General features: G+C 42.7%; 1 protein-coding gene across 4 annotated transcripts in view; it reads right to left on the reverse strand.

Annotated features, from left to right (window-relative positions):
- ARHGEF6 (Rac/Cdc42 guanine nucleotide exchange factor 6) overlaps positions 1-22,857 on the reverse strand; it is a 101,106-nt gene that overhangs the window by 60,188 nt on the left and 18,061 nt on the right. For all 4 annotated transcript variants that reach the window (XM_025460895.3, XM_025460899.3, XM_025460897.3 and 1 more), the window contains 3 exons: positions 11,505-11,589; positions 9,020-9,141; positions 7,510-7,711 (listed from right to left, as the gene is read on the reverse strand). In XM_025460895.3, coding sequence (XP_025316680.1) covers positions 7,510-7,711; positions 9,020-9,141; positions 11,505-11,589 — 409 coding nt within the window. The remainder of the gene's footprint in view (positions 1-7,509; positions 7,712-9,019; positions 9,142-11,504; positions 11,590-22,857) is intronic.

The raw sequence follows: 22,857 nt of genomic DNA on the forward strand, positions 1-22,857 counted from the left end.
CAAAGAGAGTCTTAAAAAAGAAAACTGCAGACCAACAGCCCTCATGAATATAGATGCACAAGATTTTAACAAAATATTAGCAAATAAAGTTCAGCAATATTTTTTAAGCACCATAGACCATGGAATTCATCCCAGGGATGCAAGGTTGGTTAAATATTCAAAAATCAATCAATGTGACCCACAACATTAATAGTCTAAAAAGAAACATCACAAGATAATATCAATCAGTGCAGAAAAAGCACTTGACAAAACTCAACACTCATTCAAGGGGTAAAAAACTCCCACCCCCACCAACCCCCAAAACAGGAATGAAGTGGAACTCCTTCAACTGAATAAAGAGCATCTACCAAAAACCCACAGCTAGCATTTACATAAATGGTGCGAGATGGGAGGCTGAGCGCACACCCCCTGAGATCAGGAACAAGGCAAGGTGGCCTCTCTCACCACTCTTACTCAATTCAATTCAATCACTGACATCAATCAGTGTCATGAAGAATTCAGATGGGTTATCTGGCATAACAGAACTTAAACAATAGCAGTATCACACAGATGCAGCCCTCAGAAGCCCTCCTAATCCTGATGTAAACATCCCTTTCCAATTTTTTAAAAAGATTTTATTTATAAGAGACAGAGAGAGAGGCAGAGACATAGGCAGAGGGAGAAGCAGGCTCCCTGTGGGGTGCCTGATGAGGGACTCAATCCCAGGACCCTGGGATCACACCCTGAGCTGAAGGCAGATGCTCAACCACTGAGCCACCCAGGTGCCCTGATCCCTTTCCAATTAACCTCCAGTTCCTTCCCCTCCCTTGCCACTGTACAGAGTCCTATTGCCTGTGATGGTGACTGGACAAAAAGAAATCCAGTGACAACTAGTTTCTCTGGATAGGAAACATCTATGTAGTGGGGGCAAGGAGGCCCCAAAATGCAGAATACAAAATCTCGAGCCAAAAAAAAAAGAAAAGGAAACATCTATGTGACATACCCAGGGGACTACAAAAGGAAATCTAAATATAAAGCTCAATCCTAGTTTTGGTTTACAATCAGTAGGATGAGCCATTTCTTAATCTGCCTTAATACAAATTTAATTAGAATGCTACCTAATCTCCTCATGTGATATCTATATTTTCTTGCTAATAAGTTTTAGAAGAAGGATTTAATGACCCTTTAACTGAACTGGTGGCAGAAAACAGAATTTGCTTAAAATATCTGTTCTGATCATACTTGCTTCAATACTTCCTCGGCATGGAAATTTTGCCAGGAAAATTTTAACGCCAAGTCCTGACAGAACCCTTAGCTTTTTTCTAAGGAACAAAGACAAAAATGAAAAAGAGACATAATTGACCATGTTCCTGATGTATTGGCAGAAATTTGTCTAATGTATAAATAACACGTTAATTTATAGGTCACCAGTGATTTTTAAGTAAAGGACTGATAATTGTAACAATGGCTAATTTTCTTATTTGTAACGTATCTGATTCAAACAGAGGAGCAAATGCCCTTAATGTAGCTTCTGTAGCTTATATAATGACTAATTTATTCATACATGTATTTTTCTTTTTTAAGATTTTATTTATTTATTCATGAGAGGCAAAGACATAAGCAGAAGGAGAAGCAGGCTCCCCACGGGGAGCCCGATGAGGGACTCCATCCCAGGACCCTGGGATAACGACCTGAACCAAAGGCAGACGCTCAACCATTGAGCCACCCAGGCGCCCCTCATACATACATTTTTCATGAAATAAAATCTTTGAAAAATATTTTTGTTCAAATTAGGGTTTTTCTCATGTAACAAGAAATCGAGAGGTATGCAAGCAGGACTGAGAACAATGGCTTCATAATGTCACCACTTTCCAGATTCCATCATCCTTGGTGAGAGGCTTTTATCATCATACTCATGAAAATCTATTCTACCTTCAGCTTCAAGCTCATGTTGAAAGGAGTTTGAGGGTGCGAGTGCACGTGTGTGCGTGTGTGTGAGATATTCAAATATTCTATTTATTTTTTCAAATTTATTTATTTATTCAAGAGAGGAAGAGGGAGAGAGAGAGAGCACCAGCATGGGCAGAGGCAGAGGGAGAGGTAGAAGCAGGCTCCCCGCTGAGCAGGGAGCCCAACATGGGGCTCAATCCCAGGATCTGAAGATCATGACCTGAACCCAAGGCAGATGCTTCACTATCTGAGCCACCCAGGCACCCCTCAAATATTCTATTTCTTAACTTTCTACAGAAGTAGATTGGTAGTTCCACAAGTCCTCTGAAACCAGCCTCCATCTGAACAGAGGGAAGAAGCTGCCCCCAGGGCTTTGGCCATAATTATCTTCTCGACAAAAGCTACAGTGGAATCTAAAACTTAAAATGCCACTCCCCTAGGGCATTTACCAGAGCACAAAGTGCTCTTGTGGATGACAGGCTCAAGGGAAGAAAACTGTGCACAGCACTCCCACGGCACAGCAATCTGCAGGGCGAGAGTTTGCACCGGCTAGGGTTGCTTGTTTTGTTTTTAAGACAATACAAAAGAATGGGTAATGTTGGCCTGAATGAACAGTATCCAGGCTACCTTGAATGAATTTGTCAGAATTACAGACTACTTGAGTGACCTCAGTGCTACATATGTGACCCAAGAGTAAGCAGAAAGAGATGACAGGAGGCCTTTAGTTTGATGCCTGATTTAACTTCTATAGATGACCCAAGAGGTTGTATAGCAATGGGGTTTAAAACTGAGTGGCCAATTTCATTTCTATGAGAGATGCATTTCATCTATGGATCACTTTTTTAAAGATTTTATTTATTTGAGGAGAGAGAGAGAGAGCACAGAGGGAGAGGGAGAAGCAGACTCCCTGCTGAGCAGGGAGCCTGATATGGGACTTGATCCCAGGACCCTGAGATCACAACCTGAGCCAAAGGCAGACTCCCAACCGACTGAGCCACCCAGGGGCCCCTTTGAGTCATTTTTTTAACTCCTTAAAGATAAACCTTTCCTAAGCTTATATATCAGTATGAATTTCACGGACAGACATTAAAAATTGACAAGCATTTTCTAAGCCAAAGACAAAACAGCACACACAGAACTTAAAATGTCCCTCAGCAGCCTCCTCAATGGGTTTTGGCCTACTCCCTACTCTGTGAAGGTGCACAAGTTGGGATGGGAAAGAATTCAGGTCAACAAAGGCTCAACACCTCCTTCCCAACAGCTCATTCCATCAAGCTGATCTCCACCATCCCCCAGGCTCCCTTTGACTCAATCCTACCACAGATCCTCTGTGGCTTTTGTCCTGCCCCCACGCATTGCTACGACTTGGATCACCCTCCCCTCTCATCTGGGCCTATCCACAGACTACCTTGGCTCAAGCCCTACCTCCTCCACAGAGCCTCTGACAACCTCTCCACCCACAGCGCACTCTTTCCGCTGTTGACCTGCTTTGCAGTTTATACTTTCTTGCCTCTCACCTTATATTGTCAGTTCTGTTTCATCACCAGCTTTTAGCTCTCCCTCAGACTCCAAATCTGGAAGGATAACTACCTGCTGCAAATCTTCACAACTATGACTCTCTGGCATCTCCACTCAACATGTCCAAAGCAACTCCTCATCTTCGGTCCTGACAACCCACCCAACACACACACTCACACATACCCTCCTCATCCCATCTTCTCTATTAATGGAGTTCAGTGCGTGTCAAACATTTCCTATATTTCCTGTGCCTAAAGCACTGTATGAGGTCCTATGGAGACAGAAAGTTGACAAGGACAAATAAATTCCCCTTGACCTGCATGTCCAGTGAGTCAGGCATCCCTCTTCTGCTCGCCACTCTTCATAGCACCCTGCATTTAACTCTATCACTGAACTTCTCATGCTACATGGTAAGAGATCTGCCCCCCCCCCACTAGACTATGAACATGTCTATATTTCTGTGCCTCACCAGAGTCCAGGACAGAGCCTGATGGTCCAGTTGTGGCAAAAAAAAAAAAACCCTTTGCTGGCTGGCTAGGTACATGATACTACATGCCCTTAAAGAGCTCACCCTCAAGCTAAACCCCTAGATTTGGAGTTACCTTCACCTCTTCCCTTGTGCTCATAACAAATTGTCAGCGAATTTTCTTGATTGTATGTTGACAGTCTCCACCACATCCACCCACTTCTTCTTCCGCTCCACTGTCACAAAAGTGGCCCAGACCACTATCTGGCCTGCCTAGATCTCAGCAAGAGTCTCTACTGGCTTCCCCACATCCTCGTCAGTTATCCTCACCATTTCTCTGCCATCCAGCCTCTATACTACCACTAGAAAGAGCTTTCCAAACCACATGCTATCCCTTGCTTCTCACTGACACCCTTCTTCATGCAGCTCCAGCCAAGGCCCCACTTCTCTTTACTTACCTTCCCCCCAACCCAAATCACCCTACCACCTGTCAGTGCCTTGCCCTCCAAGTTCCATTCTTTAACTTACTAATGCCCTCTAACCTTCTAGTATATGTGCTGCGGAAGTGAGCAAGCCCTCTAATCTTCTACCTGCAGAAGCTTCTTTTCATCCTCCAAGACCCAATTTAAGTGCTCTCCCCTCACCGAGGTTTTTGTTAATAAAATAATTTCTTTACTGCTCCAACAGCATCTTATCTAGACTTAGAGCTCTGTCTGTGTTACTTACCTTGTGCTATCTTGTTACAGTTGGTTACATACACTCCTATCTTGACACTAGACTGAAACATCCTTAGAGGCTGGGTCCATGAGGACAGACTATTATAGCTCTACCACTACCCAGTATCTAACTGATGCTCAGTGAATGGGTTGAACAGAATGTAATGACCTGCCCCACAGTATTCATTCATCTTACAGATATTTACTAAGCCTAAACAAAACAAAAACATCTCTGTCCTCATGGCACTTACACTCTAATGGCAAGATACAGACAGTAAATGAAATAAATAAGTACACGTATATTATATTAGATGGGGAGAAGTGGTAAACCAAACAATAGAGCAGGGAAGGGGGACAGAGGCAATGGGGATAAGGTTGTTTTCTCAGGTGATCAGGAAAGGCACTACTGCAAAGCAGACAAGTAAGCAAAGACTTGAGGAGGCGAGGGGACCAGTCATGCAGATATCTGGGGACAGTGTCCCAAGCAGAGGGTCAGCAAGTGAGGCAGGTGCCCGTCTGGCACAGGCAACCAGGAGGCCCGTGTGGCTGAAGTGGAAGGAGTGAGGGGGAAAAAGGTCAGAGAGGATGTCAGAGGACCAATGGGAAGCCAAATCCTGGAGGATCTTGTAGACTACTTAGATGACCTTGGCTTTTACTCTTTTTGGGATGGGGAACCATTACTCAAGTTCCATTTAGAAAAAAAAATCACTCTGGCTACCGAGTTTAAATTACATTTCATTTAACTAGCAGACTTCCTGGGCCACACTGTACAGATCTATCTTTGACAGATGGGTGAAATGCTTCTAAGGATTACCTAAGTGCTCAAATCAGAGCCAGACCTTGCCATGTGAGTCCTTCACTGAGTTCCAAGCAAAAGAGAGTATAGGAGAAACCTGAAGAGTCCAAAGCCCAGGACAACAGCCCAGGGCAGTCCCTAGTACAGCAGCCAGCCTGGGCTACAAGGCATCTCAGTAAGGGACACAATAATGAGGGCATGCTGTGTGTCCACTCCCTGTGTCCTCTCAACAATGCTTGGGATTCCCAGGCAAGGCAGCAAGTGCTGGGGCTTTTAATTTTGCAGATGAAGACACTGAATCAAGGAACAAAGCTAGAGTGAATCTGGAAAGTTAGAGACCTTGATAACCAGATCAAAGGAATTGAAAGATGTAGCAAGGGGTAAAAATCAGCTGTGAGGATCATCAAAACCAAGGAAATTCGAATCAAGGCCTGTGAAAATATTTCAGGACTCAACAGAAACATCTTGATTCCCAGTAAAGAAAAATGCTAAGGGGCACCTGAGCAGCTCAGTTGGTTGACTGACTCTTGATCTCAAGGTTGTGAATTCAAGCCCCACACTGGGTGTAGAGATACTTAAAAATAAAATCTTAAAAAAATGCTAAGAAGTCCACACATACATATATAATTGTAAATCTGTTAGTAAACATCTATTCCATTAAAAAAGATGCATTCCCTGCCCTTAAACCAACACACAACAGAGAAAGTGTGCAAACTAAACTTTCTATTAAATGTTTTAGGGAAAAGCTCCTAATGGTTGGTGGTTATCTGGGGGAGGGTACAAAGGAGAGAGGAATTCGTATTATTTGCATTATACATCTCTGTAATGTTTTAATTTATTTACAGTGAGCCTATAATTATATTAGTTAATAGTATTAATTTTGAGGCATTAAGAAAGCAATAAAGACATCTACAAAAGAAAAACTGCCCTGAGGAGATAACCACTCAAAGGAGCCCTTGGGTAAATAATTTGGGGAAGTAAAGAGATATAATAATGTAAATAACTGAACGCTATTTTATCCGGATTGTGACATATTTTTATGTATCAGGGGTCTTTGCTAATAGAGAGGTAGGATCTACTTTCTTAAATAATAAAAGGTGGGACACCTGGGTAGCTCAGTGGTGGAGTATCTGCCTTTGGCCCAGGCCTGCCTCTCCCTCTGCCTATGTCTCTGCCTCTCTCTGTGTCTTTCATGAATAAATAAGTAAAACCTTTAAAAATAATAATAATAAAAGGCAAGGAAGTTACCTAAGAAAGTTCTAGAAAGACTAATGAAGAATTACTAGATTTTATTCTCTGGATATTATTATGAAAGAAGACAAGCAGTTAGTAGTATGCAATGAGTTAAGGACAATCTTATTCAGAATCAAAGCAGCCAGACAGCTTCTTGCAGTCCGACGATTATTATTTCTCAAACACATCTCTGAAGCATTTAGACATAGGTCTGCTTAAGGAGCGTAGGGCTAAAAAAAGGAAGTTAGCACACGGCCTGTCTTATTATTGTATTCTGCCATGGTGAGCCTTGGAGCAGCAGGCAAGACTATGTTCTATATTACATGAGCTACAATTAGTAGACAGAAGAGGATATAGTTAAGGTGGAATAGTTAACTATCTGAGCTTTGAATTCTTTTGCTTTTTGGGGTTTCTGCTGCCTTGATATAATCTAAATACAATTGTGTTTCAAAATATCTACTCACAGATTTCCATGCCCCCCCCCACCCCCGCATTTCTCTCCTACTCTTACTGTGGGCATATAGATACAAAAACAAATAGTTTCTGGGAACCAATTAAAAGTACAAGATTTGGGACACCTGGGTGGCTCAGCAGTTGAGCACCTGCCTTGGGCTCAGGGTGTGATCCTAGAGTCCTGGGATCGAGTCCCACATCGGGCTCCCTGCATGGAGCCTGCTTCTGCCTCTGCCTGTGTCTCTGCCTCTGTGTGTGTGTGTGTGTGTGTGTGTGTGTGTGTGTGTCTGTCATAAATAAATAAATAAAATCTTTTTTAAAAAAGTACAAGATTTGTAGTAGAAATACAAGAAAGTACAAGAGGCACATTCAAGAAGGCTCTTAAAAGACCCACTTACCACTGGATTTAATTTCTCGGACATAATTACTGGGGAACCAGCCTGTTCTGCCATTTAACGTGCCTTCCCACCAGCCTCCTTCTTCAACTCTGGTGACATAAATGATGTCCCCTTTACAAACCGACAATTCGTCTTCGTTTGTCTGCTTAAAGTTGAATCTTGCCTTCACTATCAACTGATGGCTCCCATTTTCCGTCATCTCCTAAGAGAAAAAAAATCACACCAGATTAAGCACTCATCTACATGAGGCAGGGGCATGAATTAAATGAACTGAGGCAAAGAAGGTGGGGTGACCAAGGATGAAACCCCAGGTCTATCTCAATCTTGAGTCCTGAGTTTTTAGCTGCGGAGTGCGACTGGGGGTGAGGGGAGGCTAATAAGACACTCGGAAGCACGCACGACCTTTTGCATTTGTGAGAATGTATATTTTGAAGGAGGCCATAGCTTTCATTTCCCTCTCCCTCGCCAATTACCTAAAGATACTTATTTAAATGAACTGTGAAACAGAGTAGAGTGATAAACTATTCCACCCTGCCTCTACCAACAGGCAGACACAGTCTTACATAATTATACGGCCAAGATTAGGTACTAATCTACCCGTAAAATCAGCCTCCCACCTCCCAATTGCTAAGAATATCTTAAATTGGCTGTGCTTTAGTCATATGCAAACATCAAATACCCCATAGTTACCTAAATCGGGAGTTGTTAACCTCTCGTGGGTCCCTTAGAGAAGCTAATGAGCACAACGGATCTTTACCCAAGACACACATGCATAAATTCACACACAGGAGATTTTGCACACAATCTGTGAGGGTCCCAGGGCTGTGGGACCATAGAGTTCATCAGCTCCTCAAAGGCATCGTGATCCCAAAAGGTTAAGCCCTTTGGAAGTAGTTAAAGTGTTTTGGAAGTAAGAGCTCCTGATGGCTTAAAGGGAGTGGGTGGCTTCTGACGAGGAATAAAGGTTTCTAAAGAGCAAAAGATAGGTGGTTCCTCCCAAATAGAAGCTCCCATTAAGACCAAAAGCAAAGATAACTGGGCTATGCCAGTGCGCAAGCTCCCCACAGGCTCACTAGGAATGCAAAGAGAAAAACAAAATGACAATAACGATGATGAGAGCAAGTAATATATATTGATTGCCTATTCTGTGCCAGGCACAATTTAGTTCTCCTAATAAACCAGGGGTAGAGGAAACAACAGCAAACTGCCCTTAGGAAGTAGTTATAAGGACTTCCATTTGCATAGCATTCTCTGTGAACCAACTCACTCAGTTCAAGGAAGGAAAACATCTCTGGGGCTTCAACCCCAACACTCTGACCCTCTGGCTCACACACCTTTGATGGGTGCCAGTGGGCCAGCCCGAACTGGCGCTGGGTTTCAAAGTCGTTTTGTGGGCGACGCCCCAAACATACAGACCCGGCTATCTCACCACATATGCAGATGAAACCAGGATAGGGATCTCATTTTACGGAGTTTAAAACAGGCAAGGGGAATTGAGTTCTATACTTACCACTGTCTTTGACTGCCTTTGCAGGCCTGGAGCTGTGCTAGCAACTCCTCCCTGTGGGTTTGTCTGAGAACTATTAGCAGCAGTAAGAGAAGAACGTCCACATGGTCTTTCTGATAGCTGATCTGTGAAAAGAGGAAAAGGCAAGATAAAAGGAACCACTCCTGTCAGAAACACTGCTACAACATAAAGTCATCTTTCATGGGACATTATCGAAGGCACCCTGGCCGTCCTCCTCACTGTTACCATTAGGAACATGCCAAGGGTATTTCATTCCCCCTCCCTCCATCTTGGTGGCCAACTTCCTTCTGCGTAACCTTACTGGCCATTGCTGTCCAGTAGAATGAAAAACAGCGACAGAGCCACATTTTCTCTTAACCCATTTCCCTACAACTCTCCCCTCTTAAACCAGTTGCAACAGTACGCCCTGTTATCCAAGGCAGAACTATATTGGGTACCAAACAGCTGTTTGTGGCTCTTATTACTTTGAAATATTTCAAACTTCTCTCTTTGTGTTTTGGCCCTTAACTGGGTGGTTCTTGTCTTCCTCGTAGGCAGCAGTATGTGTGGCGGATGTAATGTAAACTCTCCCCCAGAGCCTCAGGGTGGGGGGGGGGTGGAGAAGGATAATCCAAGAGAAAATTGTATATCTGGGAAAGATGCAATCTTGATATCAGTATTCTTCTTTTAAAAAATCAAACTCAAGAATCTTCTCTTCCTTGAAACCTTGTGAAATTTGATCAGACCAGCGCTGAGCTGGATGTTTTCTGTACGCTGACAGTGTGCTAAAATAAAGAGAGGAGCTGGCTCCTTGACAAATTCAAATGAGGGTTCTTTTCCTCTCCATTTATTTTTAAAAGACATAAACTGCAAAAGTCTAAAGCCCAAACATTCCCTAGGCGACAAGCTCAGTATCCAAGTAATTTCCTTGATGCTGTGGATTTTAACTTTCACCTCCTTGTATTTTATAAATATCTGTGGCAAGGGAAGAGACTGTAAAACTTGCTAGCAGAGTTTGGCAAAGGAACGTATAATTTGTATGGCATAATGTTAGAATTATACGATCCTCCCTGCCCAGCACTGGGTAGTTGTCATGTGTGTTAAATATAGTTACTTGAATTAGCTGTACTTTCTGCTATATGCCTTGCAATAGCTCAAAAGCATTTTTTTCCCAAATAGCAAAAGAACAACTCTAGAAAAGTATTTTTACATTTATTGCTATTATATACAGTTCTTTTGACTAAAACTATAATTACTTGATAGCTTCCTAGATGCTCCATTCTATTTGGCACTTGACTATATTGTCTGCTCTTGTTCGCTAATTGTTTCATGTGGGTAAGTTGAGTGTCCCTAAATAGACAGTCATTTTCTCAAGGGTGGGGACCATAGCTAACACTTCCTTTGTAGCACCTGGCAGTGCTGAGCACACAGCCTATGGACTCTCCCAACAGTGTGAACATCAAGACCCATGCTCGGCCATAAGGGTCCCAGGGTCAGTCCGATGTAGGTTTGAATCCCAGTTCTGCCACTTACTTTCTAACTGGGCAACTGCGGGCCTCACTTCTCTTATCCGAAATATGGACCTAATAATAATACCTACCCCCAGAGTTGTTTCAAAGATGAGACCAACGATGGCTCTTAGAATTGCTTAGACCCAGGATGTCTGGGTGGCTCAGTGGTTGAGCATCTGCCTTTGGCTCAGGTCATGATCCCAGGGTCCTGGGATCGAGTCCCGAATCGAGCTCCCCACAGGGAGCCTGCTTCTCCCTCTGCCTAAGTCTCTGCCTGTCTGTGTGGGTCATCATGAATAAATAAAATCTTTAAGAAAAAAAAAAGAATTGCTTAGACTCACGGTGAGGGCTTCAAGTATTTTAACTCTGGTTATTCCCACCCAGCTGTAGGTAAGGTGCTGTCTCACAGGAGTGAAGCTATACTCCAAGGTATCAGCATTTTCTTCACATTTACTCGGCTTTACGTTCAATATGTCCAATGTGGTAGCTATTAAACGTTCAAATAAAAATTTTTTTTTCGGTCCCTATGAACCTGAGGTTTCATTTCCAGTGCCAGGTTACTGATGGCTTCCTTTACATGGACAGATACATACAAAAATCTCAGAGAAAAACATGCTCTAGTGGGGACAGGGAAGTAACAGCTATCTTCTGTAAAGTTCATGAAAAAGAGAACTGGTTTCTTCCTTTTCATTTTCTGTCTTGTTACACTCTGTTGCTTATTCCATAGCTTTGAACGAAATGGTTTCTTGGCTCTTGCCATTATATGGGGGGCATTACAGGAACATCTGTGATAGGCATGTTTAAATCCTAAGCTATGAACAATGAAAGCATGTTGACACCCACTGCGATTTATTTTCGAGGAGAGGAGAAATCTGCACCAATCGAACAATCCTGGCCACAGTTGGCTCCCGGGGGAATGAGAAGCCTGTGGATCCTAACATGTCATGTATGACTCATAAATCACAAACCCTGCTTACCTTCTGTTGCCTTGTTGACAGCTAAAAGAGTACTGAGGACCTTGGAGAAGTTGGCCCCTGAATAAAGGTCATCAGGATCAAATACCTATGAGAAAGGAAATTGAAACTGTCAGACACTGTAAGTATTCAACTTAGCAAACCTTTATACTATCAAAAGGCCACTTCCTCCGGCTCTCAGGAGAAAAAAAATGTAAAAGCCAAGACCCAAATCTCTGTATGTATACCTTTGGGAAAGTGAAAGCAGCAGCTGAGCCACCTAATTACATGTGGCAGGCCATCAGTGAGTCAGAGTGAAGTAGTGATGGGAAATGAGAGCCAAGCTGAGAAGCAGGGTCCCCAGCAAACCTAGGCATGTCAATATGCAGCCCAGTTCCAGGAAACCCGAATGTATGGGTTACAGTTCATGTCCATCACCTACATAAAGTCCTTACAGTCCATGAAGAAGGTGGTGGAGCCTTTCTGACACATTGCCAAGGGCATAGTTCAATCACTGGATTCAGTATAGCCACAACCCACACTGCCTTTCCTGTGCTCCTCATCTCCCTGCTACCACCCACTGGGTCCCAACAGCCTGGGATCCTAAATCCATGCCACCCAGAGTTCTCCAGGCCTGCGTTTTGCTCCCAGCCTCTGTTCCTGGTCTCTGCTGCTTGACCTTGCCCCTCTTGGTTTGTCTTCATGAATCTGAAACTGTGCTGGCTCTTCCCTCAGGTGACTTTTCCAGATGTGACCTCTGGCCTTCCTAATACTATTCAACTGTCAGCAATAAAACACGAAATGAATACTATATTTCACTTTGTCTTCATTCTGATATGCCACTGTCCCTAGTGAAAACACCAGTCAGCTGTTGTTTTAAGTACAAATTAATTGTTCTATCAGTGTATTCAATGCATTAAAATGTATGGAGAATTCTTCTAGTCTCATACATGTGTATTTGAAACTAGAAGTATTTTGAATCATAGGTACAATCTATTAATTTGCCAGCCAAGGATGTAGATATATTTATCTATAGGAAACCAGATGCCCAGGTTCTGGATGAAAATGCACCTTCTTTTATTAAAAAACCTTATCCATCTATTTATCACACACACACACACACACACACACACAGAGGGAGAGGCAGAGACACAGGTAGAGGGAGAAGCAGGCTCCATGCAGGGAGCCCAATGTGGGACTCCATCCTAGGTCTCTGGGATTACGCCCTGAGCCTAAAGCAGATGCTCAGCCGCTGAGATACCCAGGGATCCCGGAAATGTACCTTCTAAAAACATTTCATTCCAGGAGTTATAGAAGTTTGAATATTCTTTTCCCAGATGCAGCGATAGGAATAAAACATATCTTTTCACGTGGGACATGACTGGTAATGGGCCTATTATTCAGAGCCATCCATGTCATTGCTAATCTGCATGTTTTCTGGGAGCCACGTCAAGACAAAATTCTGTCTTCTTTGTGTACGTATTCTTTAAGACCTAAACTCTGTCTCTAGAATGAAAATATATAGTGGCCATTTTTTTTCACACTGGGAAGAGGTGTCAATATAGATAATATAAGCAAATATGAGCCAACAGAAGTCTGCCTATTCTGGGATTCACGACTGTACTACTCATTTGATCAATGAATGTTTTGCATTCAAACAATATGACTGAAGAGCCCGATCACATCTAAAAACGACATGTTAGAGGCGCCTGGGTGGTTCAGTTGGTTAATCTGTCATCTCTTTTTTTTTTAAGCTGTCATCTCTTAATTTTGGCTTAGGTCACAGTCTCAGAGTCCTGGGTTCAAGTCCTGCCCCAGGCTCTGTGCTCCTCAGGGACTCTGCTTCAGGATTTTCTCTCTTCCTCTGCCCCTCCCCCGACTCACATGTGTGAACGTGTGCATGCTCTCTCACTCTAAAATAAATAAATAGATCTTTGAAAGAATAAAAATTACACACTAATCTACTTTTAGTAAAGAGGTAATCTCAATATTACTAAAGAGTCAAATGATATTACATCCCAAATATGTTTCTGAATGCCACAATATTAGATTCAAAGTTGTCCAGGAATAAATGGATAGGCATTCTGTTTTAGTCTGCCAAAGTCTGGCTGAACAAGATGCAGCAGACCCTGGAGAGAGTATCAAGTATCCCAGAGGATTCCAGATTCACTTAACCTCCCTTAGAGCACATCAGTGGGAAAGTGTTAATGACATGTATGACAAAGTGGTAACAAAGCAAGAAATTCACTTGTTTTTAGCCCATCATTCCTAACAGGAGCATGAAAAGGTGTGTGCATGTGGATGTGTATCTTCGGTAGGTGTGGTGGAGACGGGTAGAGTGTGAAATAAGCAGAAGAAAATATTAGCAGAATAAGGCATGAGAGCAAAAACTGTGATCAAAACCTCTCCCTTTTTCTGTTGCTCCTTATCCAGAGTAACTGACTGCCTATATGTGGCAAGAGTGCCATGATTCACTTATATGGGTACTTGGCTGAAATTAGGACAAATAACCTAATCAGAAAATGAAACTTGCATCAGCAAGAGTCACTGCATCTGCGCGAGGGAAGTTGCCTGGACTATACAGTTTCCTTTTTAGAAAAGGCCAATACACTAGAGTTTACCCATGGATACTGTTTTTCTCATTTTGTAGCACTAAGCACTCCACAGGAAGGAGCTAGAAGACGTCTCTAGGGAGGAGTACAGAAAGCAAAGCCTAAGAATTACAAAGTCAGAGCAGTTGAAAGATTAAATATAACCAGGAACACTCTCCACTGCACCACACCCTTCCAAACCCCAAAATGAATGCTAGTAAAAATTCCACCCCGGGCCTTTTCCTCCATGTGCTGAGACTGGTCCCCTACTAAAATGGAAACATTTGGAGGGAGCACAACACTTTCAGCTGTTAGCAGTCTTTTAGACCCTCGTGGAAACGAGAGGCATGAGACCAAGTTTAGAGATGATGACGCAGAAAACCTAAAGGCACTGGTGCCCCGCTGGGAAAAGGCAGGAGAATTGCCCAATGCGGAGGGGGGTACGGAGAGAACAAGAAGTCGGTTGTAGTACAGGCCATTTGCCTCCAACTAATCCCAACCATTTCTATATACAAAATGGAGAACCAATTCCCCTCTTCTGTCTGCAAAGCACAGAGGCTTGTTAAAAGAAATGCATATTTGCATATTTACGCTGCCTGTGCTTTTCCAACATGAAGCCATGATGCTACTCATCTTCTGCTACTCTGTGCGAGCCTCACTAGCCTGTTTAGTATGGCATGAAACTGAGCCACAGATTAGCTGCACTTTCTCTGTACCATGTGGGTCCAGAAATTAGCTGGTTAGTTCCAGTTGGATTTGCCAAGGTCAGATGAACAAGATCCCCTCCCTCCATTTACCACAATTGTGATGCGGACAAGAAAGAAAAGATTGCTTCTCAGACGACTCCTAGATGCTTTCAAGGTTCTACTCCTGCAGTGGGATGAGGCGAGGCTAAAGGATAAAAACAACAACAAACATTTACTCTACTCTGGGTAAGTGACAGGAAAGACAAAGATTAAACTTGAAGGATTTTTTGTGGGGAGGGGCACCTGGATAGCTCAGTGGTTGAGCCTTTGGCTCAGGTCATGATCCTGGGGTTCTGGGATCGAGTTCCACATCAGGTTCCCTGCAGGGAGCTTGCTTCTTTCTCCTTCTGCCTATGTCTCTGCCTCTGTGTGTGTGTGTCTCATGAATAAAAAAATAAAATCTTAAAAAAAAGAAAGATTAAAAAAAAAAAGAAAGAAAGATTTTTTTAAAGCGCTATTGACCCCTGATAAACATGGGTTTGAAGTGTGCAGGTCTACTTGCATGTGGATTTTTTTTTTGATACATACAGTACAGAACCATACATGTATTTTCTCTTCCTTATGAGTTTGTAAGGACATCTTTTCTCTAGTTTACTTTATTGTAAGAACGTAGTATATAACACATAGAACATACTAAATATGTTAATTGACTATTGATGTTATCACTGAGACTTCTGGTCAATTAACATAAGGTGAATTTACATAAGGTCCAATACTACATCAATAGCTGAGTTCAGACAAGACATTGAATTTTTTTTTAAGATTTTATTTATTTGAGAGAGAGAGCTTGCTTTCGGGGATGGGGGGTAGTGGGGAGGGGCAGAGGCAGAGGGGGAGAGAATCTCCAGCAGACTCCCTGCTGAGCGCAGAGCCCAATGCGGGGCTTGATCTCACAACCCCGAGATCATGACCTCAGCCGAAACCAAGAATCAGACACCTAACCAACTCCACCACCCAGGCGCCCACAAAACATTTGATCTTTATTTTTTTAAAAAGATTTTATTTATTTATTCATGAGCGACACAGAGAGAGAGAGAGAGAGAGAGAGAGAGAGAGGCAGAGACAGGCAGAGGGAGAAGCGGGCTCCATGCAGGGATCCCGACGTGGGGCTCGATCCCAGGTCTCCAGGATCAGGCCCTTGGCTGAAGGTGGCGCTAAACCACTGAGCCACCTGGGCTGCCCAACATTTGATCTTTAAATGTTTCCTCACATTTTAACATTTTGGATATCCACAATGACAACAAAACTTCTTTTCCATCCACTAAACACCAGGTGTTAATTCTAAACTGTTGAGGATCTGGCAGTATAATCCACACAACAGTTAATATTTTCATGGCTTTACAAATAGACCCTTTTGGAGTAGTTTTCAGTCTCAATACGTATGCTGTTTTATGACATTTTCCTTAAGCAGACAAACATAAGGAAACACATGAGAAGAAAATCTCCAAAGCCCCTGCTCCATTTCCTCACTAATCTTGTAGGTATAGTGTACTGACTTACTGAGACCTTGCTATGCACTGACACCATGCTGGGAGATACATACATTTGTCTCTATTCATTGCATGTGTTTCTCCTAGCAAGCTTGTAATGTAGGTACAATTATTTCCCCCATTTTATAGATGAGCAAACTGCACTCCAAGTAGTTAACTCACACGGCAAGAGAGTGCTGGAACCAATGCAGATACACAAGAAAGTGCTCTGAGGGGCATTTTAGTCCTGTCTGAATACCTTCCACTGTCATGAGGCATTAAAAAGAAGAAAAAGAAATCTGCGGATTTGTACACAAAAAGAAATCCCTTGCTGCTGTCAATATGAGCCACATCTGTACCATTGGCAGCAAGTTTGTTACAACCTCTAAGATGACTAATTCAACTAATTGTGGCAAAGAGAAAATCTCTCATATGACAAAGCTGTCTCCACAGAGGCCATGGCTGATTCCAGCACTGGCCTTTTCATTTCAAGTCCTGACCCAGGAAGCATCTGCTCATGTTTGCTGGAAGTGGGCTGTGCTGAGCTACTCCTATTTGTTCATCTAGTTCCACCTTGTGAGCTGCCGTCCATATGTGTGAAGTGTCGGTTGGGTGGGGGTCCAGCCCATGGTTATAGAACCAAGCTGAACCATTCCCTGGCACCTTGCTCTAACCACCTGAGATAACCAGTGACAGCCCTGGCCACATCCTTGTTAGGAGAAGAAGCCACACCGTATACACGATCAGAATACGGTGAGGTCTCTAATGTCATGGGACTTCAGTACCATTCAATAGACTTCCAGTTAAAGCTAATTTAGGGTTTGGGGTGATCACAATAGGCTCCGTCACTCATCTGTTAAAACATAATCAGCTGAAAAGCAAGGGATTCAGTAGAACCACATGGACATAGCTCTGTTTCAGGCCCATAAAAAAAAAAGATTCCAAATATTTTAAGAACATTCCATCTCTCCCCTGTTCCTATTGAATAAAATCTTAAATTAACTTAGGCCATCTTGAATCACATTCTCCCATTCTCACAGCTGAGCATGCTGCCTCTGTTAACCCCTGAACTTTGGAGGAAATGTCATTACATAGTGCAATAGAGCAAGCAAATTTGAGCTGCTTAGTCATATTTCACTGGGTAGCATTGCTCCTGGCTCTGTGAACACAACCAGGGATGCTTTCACATAGCTCCTACTAGAAGCAATCACGACATCAGCAACAAATAATGCTCTTAGCTCAGAAACTGCACTCAATTAGCCACTGACACACCACTTACTAGAATACAGTAGATGGCATTTTTACTGTGCCTGGTTTTAAATAATGACTTCCTATTTGATATGGAGCAAACTTAAGAGAGCAAATCCAGCTCTCCACTCCTCTCTTATTTCCTTCCTTTCTCTCCATTCAGCAACTCAGGGAATGAGATCTGACCTGGGTGTGTGGCTGCAAAAACATCAGTGTTTGGAAATAGCACTGGTGTGAGGGTCTGAAAACCTTGATTCCAACCCCAGATTTGTCACTGCTGAGCAGTTGTGGGGACCATAGGAAAGTCACACTACTTTTTTGCAGCTCTGTTTCCTATCTGGAAAGTGAGAGATGTCTCTGACCAGACCGGCACAGTGAAAGGCACACTGGCATATCGTCTGAATAGGGGCTCTCAAATGTATCACCCGGGCTGTGTCCCCAAGGTCCAGAATCTAGTATTTGATTCTCATGGTTCTTGAGAATGGACTCACACTAACCAAGTTCACAAAAGGCCAATGCATCAACCAAAAGGCCAATTTGCTAATTTCTGCTAAAAGAAATAGACCGTTAAGGAGATTGGATACTCCCATTTTATGGCCAGCATATCACTCTCTTGCAAGAGAGAAATCTGCATGGTAAGCCAAATTAGAAAGTTAGAAATCTGTTGGATAGTACACAATCAAAGCAAAAGGAGTCTGGGGTATCACAAGCTAATGTAATTACTACCTGTTTGTTAGTGGACTTTTTCAAAATGTCATTTTTAAAGTGACCTATTGGGGTACCTGGGTGGCTCAGTTAAGCATGTAACTTTTGATTTCGGTTCAGGTCAGGCTCTGCCCTGGGTGTGGAGCCTGCTGAAGATTCTCTCCCCCCTTGGTCCTTCCCCCATTTTCCCTCTCTAAAAAAAATACAAAATAAATAGTGACCTTTTTATAAATTCTTGCTCTATCTTGCTACCACTGCCTAGTGGCATTTGGCCTGTGATTGTGGACAGCTTTAACCATTTATGTTCTTTTGTATCTGTGGATTTATATAGTGTCATTTTACATAACTAATGTGGGCTTCTAGATTGCCTGGACCTTATAGAATCCAGAGCCAGGAAGTTCAGCTCCACAAAGCTCCTATGACAGAAGTGAAGTTCTGCATGTAATGCCACATGACTCACACCTCAATGGAACATCACCAAATCCACTTCCTGATGGCCATTTCAGAATCATTGACACCTTATGGCCTCTATTCTTCCTTGTTAACACTCCTGTAGGGGAAAAAAACACATTCTCCACAATAGGGAATTCTTTTATTTTTTAAAGATTTTATTTATTTATTCATGTGAGACACAGAGAGGCAGAGACATAGGCAGAGGGAGAAGCAGGCTTCCTGCGGAGAACCTGATGCAGGACTCGATCCCAAGACCCTAGGATCATGACCTGAGCCAAAGGCAGATAGATGCTCAATCACTGAGCCACCCAGGTGCCCCAGGGAATTCTCTTCAATTGAGTATTAAGTGTTCAGGAAAGAGCAAAATGACACAAGGAATGATATAGGTATCTTGGCCAGGACGGTCACAGGATTAAAAAGAGAAAGAGACAGAATAACTGGTTTTGGATAATTTCACCAAGAAGAGATTAGGCATGAAGAGAATGAAAAGATGAAATCTCTCTTGTCAATAGGGCTTGCCAAGCCCAGGACAGAAAGCTGGGCACCTAGAACCAGCTGCTGCTCAGCAAGACGCCACCGTGGCCTGCCCCCTCCTCCTGCACTCCTGTCGCTAGAACCTCTGCAGGAGCTGCATTGGCTGCCAGTTTTGAGGGGTGGGGTGGACGGGTAATTCCTCAGCTGCTAGAGCATCTGGGTTCCAGACCTGGGGGTGTCCTCCCCAAGCTCCTCACCCCCATCCCTTCAGAGAAGGGGACTCATTTTCCAGCGTTCCAAATTGGAATGTGGAACACATTTTCACAGAGACATAGTGTCACATCTGCCACTTAGTGTGTGAATTCTATAGTTCAGCCATACTTATTAAGCAGGCTGTTTTGGGCCAGCCAGGAAACTTAATCAGCACACAGAACCTGGTTTCTAGGGGGCAAAATGTTTTCTGTGTTCCTAACAGTAACTCACAAATGAACTTTTGGAAAAGAATCCATTTTACATTGAAGAATGCCTGGTTGTGTGGTCCCAAATTAATGTCTACATCTGTTATACTTTCTCCTTGTCCTTTCAAATAAAGGATGAACAACTACCCCAGACACTCCAAGTGCTATTTATTTTAGAACTGCCCATGATGAGACAATCAAGTGATACATACAAAGATGATGAGAATGAAAAAAAAAAAAAAAAAACAAAGATGATGAGAATGTCCTCAGAAATTTTAAGTTGACAAATCATGCGTGTTTAACTGGCCAGACAGTTAAGGAGGAGACTCTCATGTAAAGAGAGGGCTCCTGCAGCCCCAGCTTTCCCAGGAGTCTGCTGTGGTTAGAGCCTGGGAGTCTAGCAGAATCAAGGGCTTCACTACAGATTCCATGCACCAGAGAGACTGATGTTAAATGAACCCCACACAAAGATTAGGGAAGGAGGAGTCTTCCAGTCTGTATAGAGGCTGCACACTTAAGCCCTCAACTACCTACTACTGTAATATTCTCTATTTATTCTGTGGGTATTAAGATTAGCTCTGGATTTCCAATTAGAAGGCGGACTCTTAGAAGTCCAAATTGCCCCACAGACCCAGCCCACTGTTCAACATATGTGAGACTCGATAAATAATTATTCATTGGCTGATCAACAGGATGTACTGGCAGAAAAACTTAAACACAAATTATGCCTCAAATGCAAGCCCCATGAAGCCAGTTTTTTAAAAAACTTTTTCACTTCTGGATCCTCAGTGTCTAGAAGAGTGCTTATCACACAGCAGGCACTTAATAAATATTTGATGAATTGATGCAAGTTTAGAAGCTCTTGCCAACAGATGATTAATCATAATTGAAGAAAAAGCATTGCCAGAATTACAGTAAAGTTCAAAAGAAATATGATTAAGGGAGAAACAATCAATTTCCACGTGACTTTCCAGGAAACAACTATTAGCTAAAATAATATTACACCCATACAAGTCATCAAAATTAAGCCTTGCAACTGTGAGACGACTAAAGGTACTTCAAGCTCCAAGATTGTGGATTTCATTGAGCTATGTGCCAGTTCGGGCCAAGTCTGCAATTGCTGGCCTGTCCTGGATAGTATAGGTGCCTTTCATTCCCCTCACAAAGCACCATAACTTACACAGTACAGAGAGAGAGCAGGAAAGAACTGTGGGATTTCACTGCTTTGCTGGAGTTGGCTATATTTTTCATTGTAAATAGCTTAAAGGACAAACACTATAAGCCAAACTCATCTGTTCATCCCTTACTCCAAAACAGGCTCTGAGTCATAGACAGAACACAGTGGGACATGGCAAAATATGCCAAAGGAGCTCACGAGAAGCAAGAAGGGGTGACAGGCAAATTAAAAGCCTACAACCCACATGCCCACAGTCCTTCTTACACCAGCTAATCTGGGTAGGAAGGATGTTGTGCCAAAGTTACAACCATTTCCTTTATTTAGAGATCACCCTCAACAATATATTTGGCAAAGACTTTTGGCACTCCTTGCTTATGTCTATGTGTGAGTCACCTTTTCAAAAGTATGCCATTTTCAGAGATGCCCATCAATGCCTGACATCAATCAGTTAATTAATTTTTCTCCATGTGATCTCAAAGATTTAGACGTAGGATACAATCCAAATGTGGTGAGGTGGTATTGGGAGCTCACCTATCAGACATGTCAGGAACGGTGCTTTCCATGAACATCCATTAGGTCTCTCAGCCTAATGGAACTCAGCCTGTAAGTGCCTACAAAATCAAATCCCCAATCTTTAAGCTGGCATTCAGATTTCTTCTCAAGCCCATCATTTCTCACCATCATCAACTCGTATGCCCCACAATCCTTCACTTTCTTCACTGTGCCTCTCTTTGATACGCACACTTCTCATGAAAAGGTTCCCTCAACCATCTGAATCCCAGCTGTCCTTTGGGGCCCAGACGACATCATTCCCCCTCCATAGGGTCTGCCCCAAACACTACACCTCAGTATACAATGGGCTTCTTCTGAACTCTGCGTTATGCTCTAGACCCTGGACCCACTAGATTGGATACCTTGCCATACAACACAATCCACGTTGTTCAAGTCCACGATTTCTCATACACCTGCTGCCTCTTCCCATAATGCCACAGGTACAGCGCCCACCGTACAGATGGCAAACTAGTACTTGCAGACTATTATTCTTTCCTTTTCACCTAAAAGTTAAACAGGTATTTCTTCCACCAGAAACATTAGTCCTTCTGGCATGCCTTCCTCAGAAGGAAAGACAGAGAAAAGGTTGGGTTTTGTTTTTTGTTTTTTGTTTTTTGGGGGTTTTTTGGTAGAATTTGATTAATCAGAGCTCATCTTTTTTTTCATCTCTTGGTAAAACAGATTCTTCTTTTGGATGGCTATGATTGAGAGTCATGAAGAATGCTGACTAAATATTTATCTCACCAAAGGAAGCAAAGGTACTGCCTAGGATCACTTGGGAGAATCACAATTACAGAGTCCTAATGTGAAAGTGTCACACCTTGAAAGCACAGTGAAATCAAGAGAGTTTGGGTAACATAAGAAATAAGAAGTGAGCTGAGGACTGAAAAAGCAGAGAAGGTCTTCCATGTGACATTATGGGACTTAACTTGCAAACCATTATTTTTTTCTTTTTCTTTTTGAAAAACCTGTAACAGGTACTCTAGCTTGACACAAAGAAACAGAGCAAATACTGCATTAGGAGAAACTCAGCTTTCTTTTTATCTTGATTTTCATTCATGAAGAGCCATTTCTATGAATGAAAGTCAACTCTTGATAATCTACATATAGACTCAGATATACAAGCTATCTAAAATACATTTTTACAAATTCATCCAGGGGCACCTGGGTGGCTCAGTCAGTTAAGCATCTGAGTCTTGGTTTCAGCTCAGGTCACAGTCTCACAGTCGTGGGTTGAGGCCCATGTCAGGCTCTGCACTGAGCATGGAGCCTGCTTGAGATTCTCTCTCTCCCCTCCACCTTCCACTTGTGCTATCTCTCTCTCTCTCAAAAAAGATATTATCCATTCATTCTCCATTTAAAAAATATTTACTGAGCACCTGGTATATGCCAGGGACTAAGAGAGAAATTTGTTGTTAAGATGAGACGTAAAAAGGATAGTATGTAAAATCTGGCAAATAAAGGAGTCACTTACAGGCTCACCAGCCACTAAACCATTGTTTTC

Source organism: Canis lupus, chromosome X, assembly GCF_003254725.2.
Source record: "Canis lupus dingo isolate Sandy chromosome X, ASM325472v2, whole genome shotgun sequence".
Taxonomy (NCBI): domain Eukaryota; kingdom Metazoa; phylum Chordata; class Mammalia; order Carnivora; family Canidae; genus Canis; species Canis lupus.